Below are 13,416 nucleotides of genomic sequence, written 5' to 3'. Positions count from 1 at the left end.
CGTGAAAAGTAGTTACGAGCCAGTACGTGCTTGTGTAGAATCTTTCCGATAAACATCCGCCCGTATGCCTGATGGAAAGAAATAAAAAGTTAGAGTAAGGATAATCGAAGGAAGTGAAGGGAATCACCTCCATTTAGGGGGGTGGGGGTGGGGTTGGAAATGGAGGGCGATTCCTTTATCCCAACCCCAAAAGAGCTTACTCAGCAGGGGTAAAACCATTGCGTGCAATATTTTTCTCGTATTTCACGACTTGGTGAAGTAAGGGAGTAGTTATCTCATCATGTATGGACTAAATATTAATTGTGCCATCAATCTCGTACCGAAAGAAGCACCAAACGAAAAAGCAGACATTGCTTAATAATCCTCATTAACAAGGATCGATCAAGCATACACGGACGATCATACACCTACTTTTGAAGTACAGTAACAACCAGCGACTTAAAGAGCTTGTTTTTTAAAAACCTGCTTGGCTAAAATTTGCCAGATAAGCCCCCTCTAAACAGAACCTGTGGAGCCCAAATTTTAAAACAAGTTCTTATTTTCTATTAAAATTCTACATAAAAAAACAACTAAGATAAGTCAACATTTAGGATCCTCTTTGTAGACAAAGATGCCTTGTTACTCCAACTACAATTGCAATACAGGTTTTACCTAAGGAATGAACTGAATACCACTAAATACTCTTAGCTATAATGTATTTTTCCTTCAGACTGAATGAGAACCTATCAAGAACGTAAATAGCTTAAATTTATGCTAATCAACATATATGTAAGAACCTCTTTAGACTAACGTGGGGAAATGCGGGTTCTTAGTCGCGGTTTTTTACTGTATTTGCTGCATCTGATTTCAAAATGGTCAGATTCCCCCTTCCACATCCGACTAAAAGACAATCTTAAGTATGACAACAATAAAGACAAACAAAGAAAAGGAGCCGTACCTCAGTAACGTTTTCCAGTTTGGCGTGAGCAGATGCCTCTTCCTTTGTGAGCAAAATACAGTTCCACGGAGACCACTCTTCGTACTTATTCCACCGTACAAGAATCAAGTCAAACAGGTCTTCGTGAGCGCTGAGCACGCTCTGGCTATTCCAAATGTTTTCCACAAGATAGCGTAAATCAGGTTCCTGAAAAAGAGGAACAGATTTAGTCAAAGATCTTTCAGTTTGCACATGACAATTGATGCTTGTTCCCTCATGATAAGAATTCTCTGGATTAAGTTAATATGAGGCAAATGTCTGCGAAAAAAAAAAAGAAAGTTTAAAGCAGATACGTACAAAATTAGAGAAAAAGCTAGGGCCATCCAGATGTGTAAGTTATGAAACACAGTTATGAAAAACAGGACAAAAATTCTCTTAGAGCGTGATTACATAATCCGGAATGGCCCCGTCTGCCAGGTTGGACTATTTTATCATGTGGCCACGTTGGCTCGGTTGTCACATAATTACAAAGTTGATTTTTGTTGCGTTTAACCAAGGTGCAGAGATCTCGGTCTCAAAGCGGCAAACCTAGCCACCCCGTGTAAAATTCAGGCCCTGAGTGACTTAAAAATTGCAGCTATCGTTTACAAAGGGAAACTGTTCGCTCCTTTGATCGTAACTGGTGACTGGCTGCCTGGCAACATGCTCTTACTGAAATGAAATAGTTAAAATGTCCCCCAAACCGACTACCGATGCCTTAATTTCAATTTCGACATTTACATTGTAAAATATTGTAGCTCACGTACAGGTAAATTTAGGAAATTTTTGAGGGAAAGAAGTACTTGTTTTCATATCACGAAACTTGGAAATGCAGACTTCTTATAGATTACCGAATCTGCCTGTACCTGGAGTAAATATGCTATTTTAGAACCATCTTCAAAGCTCTCTTCTGAACGCCTCAGCTCCTTCAACTTTGCTCTATACTGCGAGAAGTCATGCCGTAATCTGGCATCGTTGTCGAGTTTCATACACTTTCTACATCTTCCAACAACCCTGTGTAGCCAAAGAAGAAACAAAGGTCACATCATGTAAATCCTCTTGAACTCATCAACTTCAAATATGAACGAAACATGTTTAATCAAGAAACATCTAAAACTTCGATAAGATGAAGGACAAGTCAAATAATTGTGCTTCGCCAGGTACGCAGGCTAAGGCTGGCGTCACAAGAAATGTTAAAAATACAGCGTGCAAAGAAAGTAGTGTCAGATAGCCCAGGGCTGGTAGATTTTGCTGTCGGGCTAGTGAATTCTGTTTTTAACGTGCCCGGCGGGCAAGTGATGTTTTTTGACGAATTTGAATAAAAGAAGGACTGTCAAATCAATTCTGCTCGTCAAAAAGCTTTTGGGGCTAGTTGAAATGACGTCTGGGCTAGTAAATGCTAGCTTCAGCTTGCCCGAATGGCAAGTTGTAAAAATGATTATCTTTGCACCCTGGAAATAGCACGTCACGGAGCTGAATGAGCCCGTTTTCCGACCGGAGTTTAGCAAGTTTCAAAAAAATTTAGCCAGCTAAGTTCATTATATAGTTAACAATTATTCCACGAGTGCGCGTTGGATATGGGACGCTAGATACCCAGCTGGTTGGCTATAATCATCTCATATCCAACAAGCGCAAGTGGGATACTAGGAGTGAAGCACGGGCAGCAGAGCACCATGGATAAGAAAATGTGTAATCTACTCATCTGAGAAATTTTGGTAATCACGTGACCGTACGCCCGCCCGACCGTCCATCCGCAACCAATGTAAAAAAAACTCAATCAACAGGTATGGCAACCCAAATGCAACTCAATGTTATTTTGGCGGGAAATCGCATTGCCACCCGCGTCTTGTAAAGCAGACTGAGAGACAACTAAAGAGTCAATAAAGACGAAAACGGAAAGCGGAAATTGTTTCTGTATCCGTGTTGTCTAAAGTATTAAGCATAGGGTAATTGTCGTGACCACAAATTTGGAATATAGAGGAAGAGAAAGACAGAGAAAAAGAGAAAGTAGGCTGCAGGCCAGCGAAGCTCAACGAGGAAAAGGGCGACAAAGATCTAGAGCGAGAGATAAAGATCAAAGGAGACACATTTTTGTTGGAAGAACAACATGAAAATTTTGTTGCTGCGGTGACAAAATGAGAAATGCTAGCGGCCACCAATGTAAGGTGAAAGTGAGCGGCAGTGAAAAAAATAAAAAGTGTAACTAAGAAGTTTCTGGAAGTTTCACGTAGCAGTCGTGCAAAATAACGGCAAAGAAATGTACATGTACATACTCCGGCATTGTCTTCGCCGCTTAGCACTACACGATTTTATAGTTTGTTTGAACAAACTATAAACTAGATAAATAATCAGATTTGAAGACATTTAGTTAAAACTTCCCGAACGATAACTCTTTATTATCGCTAACTTCTAATGGCTGAAACTAAAAATTAAAAGAATTAATCTAAGCTTGACTCACCGAGAATTGGATGAAAGTTGGAATTCTGTTGATGGCAAGTATGAGTTGCAACTTGGACAGAAGTAAATATTTTTTCGTAATACTGACGGATCTTGTGGAACCTAAATAAGAGAGAAAGATAAAAGGTTTTTCTACCATACATTGCAAAAAAGCAGATGGGGATCAAATTAGGAATTTAATTGACGGCACGACTATTATTTAAGCGTGGTTGAGGTGAAGAAAACCATAACAGTTTCACTAAAGACAAAAGGCATGTCTTGGCCTGCTCTGCCCAGCAAAAGTAAACCGAGAGGAAATAACCTTGTTCGGTATACTGACATATATGACAAACGAGCTTATTACTTTACTGAATTCTTAGGAACGTTTTTCACAGGGTGTATGAGCAACTTATTTTTCGAGTCAAGCGTTGTAATTTTCTGCTGCATGAATTCATGACTTCGCACTTCTTTTCTATCCTCCAGAAACTATACTGCCATCATGGAAAGGAAAATAGCCTGTATAACAGTCAATTTCGAATGAATCCCAAATTTCGCTAGTAAACAACATTCTTGTTCGAGACTCCCTTAAAATTTCCATCACGAGAGCAAAATGAACTGAAACGGAGGTGTCATGTGATGTTTTGTGAGTAATATTACTGCACCTTGATGATCCGAGCTGCCTCGGGGTTGAAAAGAGGTGTTTTGCAATACTGAAGAAACAAAGTTAAAATTCTCTTGCGTAACCCTGAAAAATAAAATAAGCGCGTGTAAGGTAGCTTTATGAATAGCCTGCGAACAAGCTCTTCATTTGGGGGAGTCGCGCTTCACTCGCCATAAATAGAGAGCTTGCTAGCAGGCTCCTCTCGGGAGGACAACTGACAACAGTGCGGGGCTTGTTAGCCTCGTCTCCAGTCGCTGACGATCACCTTCTTGGGGGGTTATTCGGGTTAATTCGTCCCCATCATACCCCTCACGCGCTTCTCGCTTGTCTCCAGCTCTCGCCCTTCTCGCTTGTTCCGTGCTCCCCACTGAGCCATTGGGAAAGCCTATAGAGGAGGCAGACGCAACGCGCATCACCGCACTATCACGCTCCTCTTGTGTCTGGAGTCCTAAAGTTTCACAACGGTGTCAAACTGTGAGGGACGCGCGCAAATAGAATGAAGGACGAGAGAACGTCCCCGAACTACGGAACAGCACCAGGGTCATTCTACAGTGTAGTGTTACTTGCTGTGGAAGTGGCGATTTGAAAATCTCCGTTGGAAAGTGCAGTGTATTTCGGGGTCGATTTTCTTTAAATGCCAGGAAACTAAGACTAAATTAAACAGTCGCTAATCTTCCACAAGAAAACAAACGATAAACGATATAGTGCAGTAGAGGTTAAGTTATACAGGTAAAAAAATATAATAATAATAAATAAAATAAAACGGTTTAAGGTGATTCCCTGGAAAAAGAACCTAACATAGAATGTAGATGAAACTTGGTACACTGATGTAACAAGTCAAGAAGATGATAAAAAGGTAATAAAAAGTGGGGGTCACCGTGCTCGTTTAGACGTCACAATGCTGACAAATACGGCTATTTTGGACCCTTTGACAAGAACCGAGCGCAGCCCAAAACCATACAAAATGGAAAGTTTTTTCAATGATGCATGTGGTATCGCACAGAATTTGACTTTAATGTATTGTTTATCCACTTCAATACCAGAAAAATGCCTTGTAATGCCCTTGTTTTTTCTTTACGCTCAAAAGTAGAATTAAACTGGACACGCGCTATTCGACCCGTGATAGCTCAATCCGTACAATTTAGTAAAATTGCCAAAAAACTGAACATAGATTTGTGCCAATTTTTTTCTCACCGAAAGGAAGCACTGTCCTTATTAAAATCATGAAATAAAAAATGGGGGTCACCGTACTCGTTTTCGCGGTAGAGCTGCAGAAAGTGCGCACCAAATGCATTTTCCTTGATTTTTGAGAGAGGACTGGGGCGAGTTTCAAAATAGAATGTATGCGAAAGGGGGAAGAAAGTATTAAAACTCCGTTTTAACAGAATTTACATCGAGATACCACATTTAGGACACAATGCGATAAAGAAAGCGTTTAAATGAAAATCAAAGTGAATAAGCACAAATTAAACATCCACTATCGGGGTTCTTAGTGAGGAAGTCGAACTCAGCAACATGCGTACTGCTTACGTTATGCACATTCCCACCAAATTGAGTCTCACCTCGGCAAGAAACAACCGCAAGCCAAAAATGCAGTAGCGTTTCTCTTCAGTCGACTTCATTTTAATAATGTTACTTCACATGCTCTTTTTTACGGAGGCCATCTTGTTATGCGCAGTACGAGATGCGCGGTGCAAAACCAGGAAATCACCTTAAATGCGTCATCATTTGAACATGATGCAGGAATGTTCTTTACAAAGCATGCTTGTAAGTAATCCAGGACTGCTTATAAATATACCTTCTAGATTCGATTCTTTGACTCCTCTCATCAATAAATCAGCCTCCCTGTCAATCAATTCAATAATCTCTTGCGTCAGTTTACAGTCGTGTTCTTTTACAGTATGTTTTAGGGTCAGCAGTACATCCAATCTTTCATCCTGCGTTAGGTACTTCATGCTAAGCGTACTGTAAATGTCCCGTAATTCTTGGGCGCGGATGGTGTAGGGCGTGTCCATCTCCGTTATCTTTCCGTCAAAAGCTTTCCATTGCTTTGGGGCCGCAGCCTGTGGAGAGAACAAAGCGGTGTAAATGTACAGCATGTTTAAAAAGGGAAGCGGGGTGAACAAAAGCCATAAAGAAACTGTAAATTAAGAATCATTAATTTTGACAAATCGAGATTAAGCAATGTACGACCTTAGTTCCATTGAAGGTGCCTGGAAACACATAAGAATAAACAACTTTTATCCATGCATGATAACTTGTAAAATTTCTATTGTTTACTATGGTTCCACTCGGATCAACCTTGTTACTCACTAATTTTTATGTGAGAAGAATTTCATTCTGTCACACAAATATCAAAAGTCGAGCTCATAACTTTTCTCGAGTGCAAAGCCAAGCTAGGAATTTATATTTTCGTCGGCAAAGCGATAGAGAGAGCAGGAGCGCTGGAGCAAACTACCCGAACCGGAAAATTGAAGCGAAGGACTTTGAAAAAGCCTACAGTATCTTCATAGAGATTTGGAAAAACATTTTTTTCACCACTCTTCAAGCCGAATCATTTTTGAAATCACGAAAACAACCGAAATTTGGCGATGCCACCAGTTTTCACGCGAAATGACGACTGAGAAACGTGCGCAGAAAGTCCGTACTTATGACGTGCCACTACCCAGATCTGGGTAGTGCTTCTGAATGGTTAAGGCACATTTCCCATGACCAGTCAGAGGCACTACTCAGATCTGGTTAGTGACACGTCATCATTTGCCCACCTTTTCTGTCTCGGGGGTGGGGCATATGCAAAGTTTGCACTGCCAGGGGGCCGGGCATTTGCCAATCCGGCGCAGCTGGAATTGACTCAAGCATAACGTCGCGAAATGTCGGCTGTTTTCAATTTCTCAGACCGTAAGTTACACGACATCACAAAAACACACAGGTTGAGCAAACCTTGTTCAAAAAACTCTTGATCCTCTTGTCCTTGTTTTCCTCATCAGCAACCAGCTTGTGTCTATCGATGGAGGCGATGAGATGTGCTTCCTGTTCTAACAGCCCAACAAGGGCTGCTTTTCTCTCTGGACCAGAGTACAGCTCGTCTATAAGTGCCATTTCTTCATTACGCCACTCTTGAAAAATAACAATACAAAAATGTATTAGCAGTAAGTACGCCGCAAGCATCGTATTCCAAGTTTACAAGGAGGAACCAATGTTGGGTAAGAGCCACAAATCCACCCTCAAGAAAAAGGGTTTAAAAAACGGAGTGTAGTGTTAGCCTCAAGAGACTGTTAAGTAACGACAAATTATCAAAAATTTTATTGAACGAGTATAGCCACAACCAAGAAATGTGAAAATCAAGACAAGCCTCTACACTTAAGACATTTCTTTATCATATTTTCATGCGCACTTTACAATCAACTTACTCTCTAAATGAGAATAAAGGAGATCAAAGTCTTCCTTTGTCTTGGGATTCATTCTTCTTTCCCATTCTTTTCTTATTCTTTCTGCTCTTTCCCTCTGTTTCCTGAGCTCTTCCTGTCTTTCCCATTCCTGGCGTCGGATGCGATCCTCTCTTAGCTTTTGAACATAATTCTTTGCTAGCCACCTTCTCCAATATGTTTGCAGGATAATAACCTGGAAAATATGTCAAATATATATTTAAAAGGATTATTGAGCCTCTCTATGGATATCTACAGACTATGTTTTTGTCGCACATTTTCTACTAAATTAATGTTTTTTCAACACGATTGTTGTATAGCAAGAACTTTTTTGTGTAGTAATATTGATAGAAAGCTTGAGTAATGTAACCATGGTGACAACAACAAATAACAGTTAACAGGTTTACAGTAAGGAGCCCAAAAGTGACTGTTTTTGACTTATTCACATCCTTTCATACAGATTTAGTCCAATCAGAAGCCAGCTGGAAACAGTCCTCAACTTCTGATTGGTTAATGGAAGGAGGTCACACTTTTGGGATCCTTGTTGTAATAACTATTAAGCAACACAAAAATTCTGAATGTGCAGCAGACTTTTTGACAGACTTCTTTGTTAACATTGCGCAACTAATGTTTTCAAACTTGATCTTGATGGCAATGCGATCATTGTGGCTTATAGATTTTGTCAGAAATACACAAAGAGAATCTCATTATTAAATCATAAAACACTCTTAAAGCCCCCAAATCATGAATTTTAGCAATCACGTACTGACCTTCTTTAAAATTTTTCTGTGATGCTCCTCAGCTGTGACATATCTGCCTGGAATCAGTATTTTATCCGTGACATTTGATACATAACATCCATCTTTGGTCTAATAAACGAAGAAACAAAATTAAAACGTAAAACTGCACACTTAAAGCACTTAACAGCCAATTTTCTCAAACTCATGGTATACCATTTGTGTCGATGTTGTATTCGTTGTTTGCTGGACTCTGTTTCTAAGTTTGTAAGTCTGAGTATCTCGATGAAACTTCTCAACAGACGATGGTACACGGATCTTTGGAATTGTTTGAGCAGCGGCATTATGGAACTCTACTCCTGTTAGTCTATGTTTGTAGCCTCCCAAGAATGGCTTCTTCCTGTTTTCTTGCTCAATGTGAACAACCACCTCAACTTCCCTGCCATCTGAAAATAAAATCAAAAAACAAAAGTAATTTTTAACAAAAAAATTCCTTTTAAGGTAATGACATCACTGGATAGCATTAACAGCTGGTCGATTCAGACGTTGCTGAGGGAGTAAAAATGACTCGAAGTAACAGTCTGAAATTCAGGCTGAAAGGTTGTTACATATTCCCATTCAGAGAGGATTGTGATGGCCTTCTCAACATAGGACTTAATGGTGGATTTTTAATTTTGTCTGATAAAACTTTTACATTGTGTGGGTTGATGTTATGCTGGACCTGTTTCCTGGCAGGTCTCTAAAACAGCAGAAGTTTGATGGGATTGGTGTTCTTTGATAATAATATTGTCAGTAACAAATAAGAATTTGGCACACTGTCAGCTGAGTAATTTGATTTACTGAGTGCAAAAGGAGCCAATTGTAACATAAAATATATTTACCAATTTCTACTTTGACATTGACTTTGTCTGGCAGTTTGTAGGTTGGTGATACTTTTGTATACTTCAGAGGTTTATTAACAGGATCTGCAGACTGGATTTCCACTTGAACTGTCTGTCCACCTTGCACACCCAGATCAGATAACACTGTCTGATCTTCTACAAGTTTCCCTTTACGGAGAGAGTGCAAAGGCATATTAAGAAAGTCAGCAGAAGGTGAAAGATTGACTTGTTACATTCAGAAATATTAATTGTACTTTATAGGTCTCTTATCATACCTGTAACAACTAGTGACAAAATGAAAGGTAGTGCTACATATTTTGCCTGGGATTTAGTAGTGCATCCACATTACTAAGGAGTCCGCAAACAAAACTTCCATATGCATGTATAGATAAAATGAAATCTTATATCATCACTTAAAAATATTATCATTATTTTTTATTATTCAGTCACTTTGGATTTAGAGCCACTTTTCTTTTCACTGATGATTACTACCATAGTTAATTGAGTGGAATGGTTATGAAACCCGTCAGACTCCTTTGTTATATGTTTTTGTGGACCTGAAAGTGCACAACGTTCAAAAGAATTCCTATCATTTTGATTGTATTGACCAATAAAAACATTGCATCAATTTACTCCGTAACAATTTGCCAACAGAAAACAAAGGATTGTGCACTTTCAGGGTGCTTCCAACATAAACTGCAGCACTGTTGTTTTGATCATTGATGTTTGCTGCTTTTCATAACCAGTCTCCTCTAATAACTATGTTACTACTAACTATAGTCTTTATACAGTAAGGGCAATAAGGTTAAGTGAAAATATAAGCTGAAGACTATAGCGGTAAGTGGCTGAAACATCACAAAAATAACCTTTAGTTAAACCTTTTGAGAGACAAAGATAAAAGACAACCATCCCGTCTTTTCTATTAAGGACCCCATCCCTAAAAAACAACAACAACAACAACCACAGCAACAGCAAAGGCTAAAAAAGCTTGGGGTGGGGGCTTTTAGTATTATTATTTTATTACAAATTTATGACCGTCAACAATACAAGTGACACTTACCATCAAAGAGCATCAGTATCATTTGGGGCGACTCATTAAGCTCTGACGCAAAATGGTTTCTGAGCTCAAGAAATGACTGCTTTAATGAACATGTCATGTTCTCAACATGTCCCTCTGGCATGATAATGAACTTGACTGAGGATAAGATACATGTAACACGCAATAATAATTATTAATGTTTTACATTAAATAAATGTAGGGAGAGGCTGGGTAAACCAAATAGATAGCCTGAAATAATGTCTGGAAGGGCACTCTTGAGACCCAGGATTTGACTGAACTCGGGAAATGCACAGCGTCTTGATGCAAGCAGGATTCACCAAAATCTTGACTCAGGATACTTTATTGGGAAAGAAAACAGTATCAGGGCTGTAGCATGGGGAGGGGCCGGGACCGTGCCCCCCAGTTTTTTTCCTACAAAGGCAAAACATGCATGCATAAAGTTGAAAATAAAAATTCATCTCCCAGAGCATTGAAATAATGATGTCTTTGCAGCTAGGTGAAACATTTTCTGGTTTCATAGTTACAGAGACCAGTTCAATAGGTACTCCAGGGGGCGAACGCAGTTTTTCAAACTTGTGGGGTTTGCAGGCAAGCTTTTTCTTCTCTCCCCTCCCCCTCCCCTGCAATTCCATTTTTGGCTCTTGTCCCAACTTTCTCGACGAACTCACCCTAGCCTGAGTATCAGGCGTTTCTGGGGAAAAGGGGAAAGATGGAAGCGAAAAAGGGAGAGAGGTGAAGGAGAGAAACGCCTGACACAGATGCTTTTACCGGAGCCTTCCACCCCCACACAGCATGATTCGATACCATCCAATCAAAATCACTTCCGGTCATTGGGTTGTCAGCCTCACGTGTCAAAAAGCTCGCCTAAAATAAATCTCACTCAACGGTTTTGCCGAGCTCCGGTGCTTGTGTTGCTACGATTTCGTTTTTTTTTTAAACCTCCAATGAGGAGTTTTTGAATACTTGTAATGTAAAACATTACAGGAATTATAACATGTCTTAAAAATTGTGTTAGTGTAAGATCGCCAACGCTCTCGTTCGTAAATAAACGTGCCCCAGAAAATTGTAAATTGCTTTTGTTTACAGAGTTACATCAGGCGCTTGTCTGGCAGCTAAAAAGCTGATGTTATCCCTCGTATCCTCGGGCGGTGGAAAGGAGCTGCAAGAATAAATAGGAAGGTGCGATGGTGAAACACCTATGCCTAGAAATTATCAAGCAGCAGCAAATTCCACCACTTCACGGAGAGCTCGTGAAAGCTGTTACAAGTTTTAAAAAAGAGAGAGCCTATAGCAAAGGTCAATCCCGTTGGTGAAATATGATGGCGCCCGCTTGAGCTTAAGACATTTCAAAAGTGAGAGAATTTTGGAAGAGGAAGCGAACGAATTCCAATCACGTACGCTATCGTAACCGCCACAAGCAAAGTCAAGCTTTTTAAAAGCATTGGTGCTGTCGGCTATCTCTATACATGGCTACCTCGCTCTATTTTCAGTTACAGTAACAATCCCCTTTTAACGGCAGGATGTTGTAAATCAGAACTTAGATATCTGAAACACTGATATCGTCGTCTTTGTCCCGGTCTTTTGAAACCAATACTCAGACATAGTTTCGGCAGAAGCTGGTATATGAGGCTTTTCCATACTCCGAGTACATCTTTCCTTTAAACTACGAGGCCTTGAAAACACAATTCTTGCTCGGATTTTCCCGGCGGATTTTATTTTTATTCCAGGAAAGAACTTGAGAGCGCCCTCTAGAGCCGTTTTGAATTCCTCTCTGCGTCCCCTATGTCCATAAAAGTATCACATACCGGTAACATGAAATCAAAACATCTATGAAAAATGTCAATTGCTTCTTGCCGATCGCTCTTGCGGTCGGTGACGTCAGGGGGTATTGTGTGTTATCCAATCACTGCCACATCCAGATTTTGGATGTGTCACACGGTTTGCTGAATGGTTTTGTGTCAGGCCTTCCTTTCTCTTCTCCCCCTCCCCCTCCCCCATCTAAAATCTCCTCTCCCCTAGCCCCTTAGGAAGGCCTGATACTCAGGCTAAACTCACCCAGAAACGCTTGCTACATGTATGCAGGCTATAAATTTGATTCAAAAGAGTCAGATAAAACTCCAAGCCAATTTATACCTCACATTTTACCTGAATCCGATTCAAAAGATAGGATTCAGGTAAAATTTCTCCGTGGAAATCGGCCTTGAGGTTTGTAAATAAAAAATAGAATGTACCATGGTATAGCGGCTGTACTTTGTTGATAGGAAACTTATCACCAATTAAGCTTACCATTTGCAGTGAAGCCATCCCTAACGTTTCCTGCAGATTCAGCATGACCTAGCTCGCTATCAATGGACCTTTCTGCCTGTGAAGTCGGAGGGGCCACTGGAGGCGCTTCACTCTCTCGCTCCGACTGAGACTCAATAACTCTGTTATCACTGTTATCCACTTTAGATGGCGCGTCCGCAGATGCATCTGCATCCTTTCCGACGGGTGATTCTCTCCCCTCGGTTTGAGCATTTGCTTCTTGAGTTTCAACGTTTTTATCAGGTTCGGAAATAACGACAGACATGGCTGTTTCTTCAGCTTCTTCGACTGGTGTGCCTTGCTGTTCTTCCGAAGGGTTTTTAATCTTTTCCTCCCTTTCCTCCGGATTTTCTGCATCATCCTTCACATTTACAACCTCAGATACATTTTCTTGCTTCTCTTCTTTCACTTCTTCTTCCTCATCTACCTTTCTGGTTTCCACAGTTTGAGCAGAACCCTCGTCGACTTCGCCGCCATTTTCCTCGGCGGTTTGCGGGAGATCGCTTGCTACTTGTCCTTGTGGATCACTTTCTTGTTCCTCTTTTTTCTCGCTCTTCTTTTCATTTTCACCTTGATTATCTGTACTCTCCTCTGCTGCAGACATTTTTGCTCAAAATAGTCAGATGTATTGCAAATCAAAAGACAAAGTGTGTGAGAGCAAACAAGGTTCTAAAAGTCCCGAAGAGAGCTGTTTTCCATACTGTCGTTTCCATGGAAACAGCTGGCTTTAAGGATCATGGGCTCATAAAATGATGAAAACATGGTGGTATCATCGACGCTATCATGATAGTGTTCTCAAGCGTTAATCATAGAAATATTGAAAAGAAATAGCAGAGAAGAAAAAAAACCGTTTGTTTGATAGGGGAAAAAAATAACGTTAATATGTCAATATCGACGAATATTTCGTCATGGCAAGTCTGACGTCACAACAGAGGGCTGGAAAGCTGTGTGGTTACC

The 13,416-nt window shown here is 40.3% G+C and overlaps 1 protein-coding gene across 1 annotated transcript in view; it reads right to left on the bottom strand.

Moving 5' to 3' along the window:
* LOC140947291 (IQ motif and ubiquitin-like domain-containing protein) overlaps positions 1-13,111 on the bottom strand; it is a 13,442-nt gene extending 331 nt beyond the window's left edge. Inside the window, exons 1-13 of the mRNA XM_073396350.1 lie at positions 12,442-13,111; positions 10,156-10,290; positions 9,096-9,263; positions 8,431-8,660; positions 8,248-8,346; positions 7,463-7,673; positions 6,993-7,168; positions 5,851-6,115; positions 4,054-4,136; positions 3,414-3,514; positions 1,822-1,969; positions 938-1,123; positions 1-68 (exon numbers count right to left, since the gene is read on the bottom strand). The exon at positions 1-68 is cut by the window's left edge and continues 331 nt beyond it. Of these exons, the coding sequence (XP_073252451.1) occupies positions 1-68; positions 938-1,123; positions 1,822-1,969; positions 3,414-3,514; positions 4,054-4,136; positions 5,851-6,115; positions 6,993-7,168; positions 7,463-7,673; positions 8,248-8,346; positions 8,431-8,660; positions 9,096-9,263; positions 10,156-10,290; positions 12,442-13,063 (2,492 nt within the window). The 5' untranslated portion in view covers positions 13,064-13,111. The remainder of the gene's footprint in view (positions 69-937; positions 1,124-1,821; positions 1,970-3,413; positions 3,515-4,053; positions 4,137-5,850; positions 6,116-6,992; positions 7,169-7,462; positions 7,674-8,247; positions 8,347-8,430; positions 8,661-9,095; positions 9,264-10,155; positions 10,291-12,441) is intronic.
* Positions 13,112-13,416: the final 305 nt, after the last annotated feature.

This window comes from Porites lutea, chromosome 9 (genome assembly GCF_958299795.1).
Source record: "Porites lutea chromosome 9, jaPorLute2.1, whole genome shotgun sequence".
NCBI classification, from domain to species: domain Eukaryota; kingdom Metazoa; phylum Cnidaria; class Anthozoa; order Scleractinia; family Poritidae; genus Porites; species Porites lutea.
Note: the sequence above shows the minus strand (reverse complement) of the source record. Positions and strands in the feature narration are given on the sequence as shown.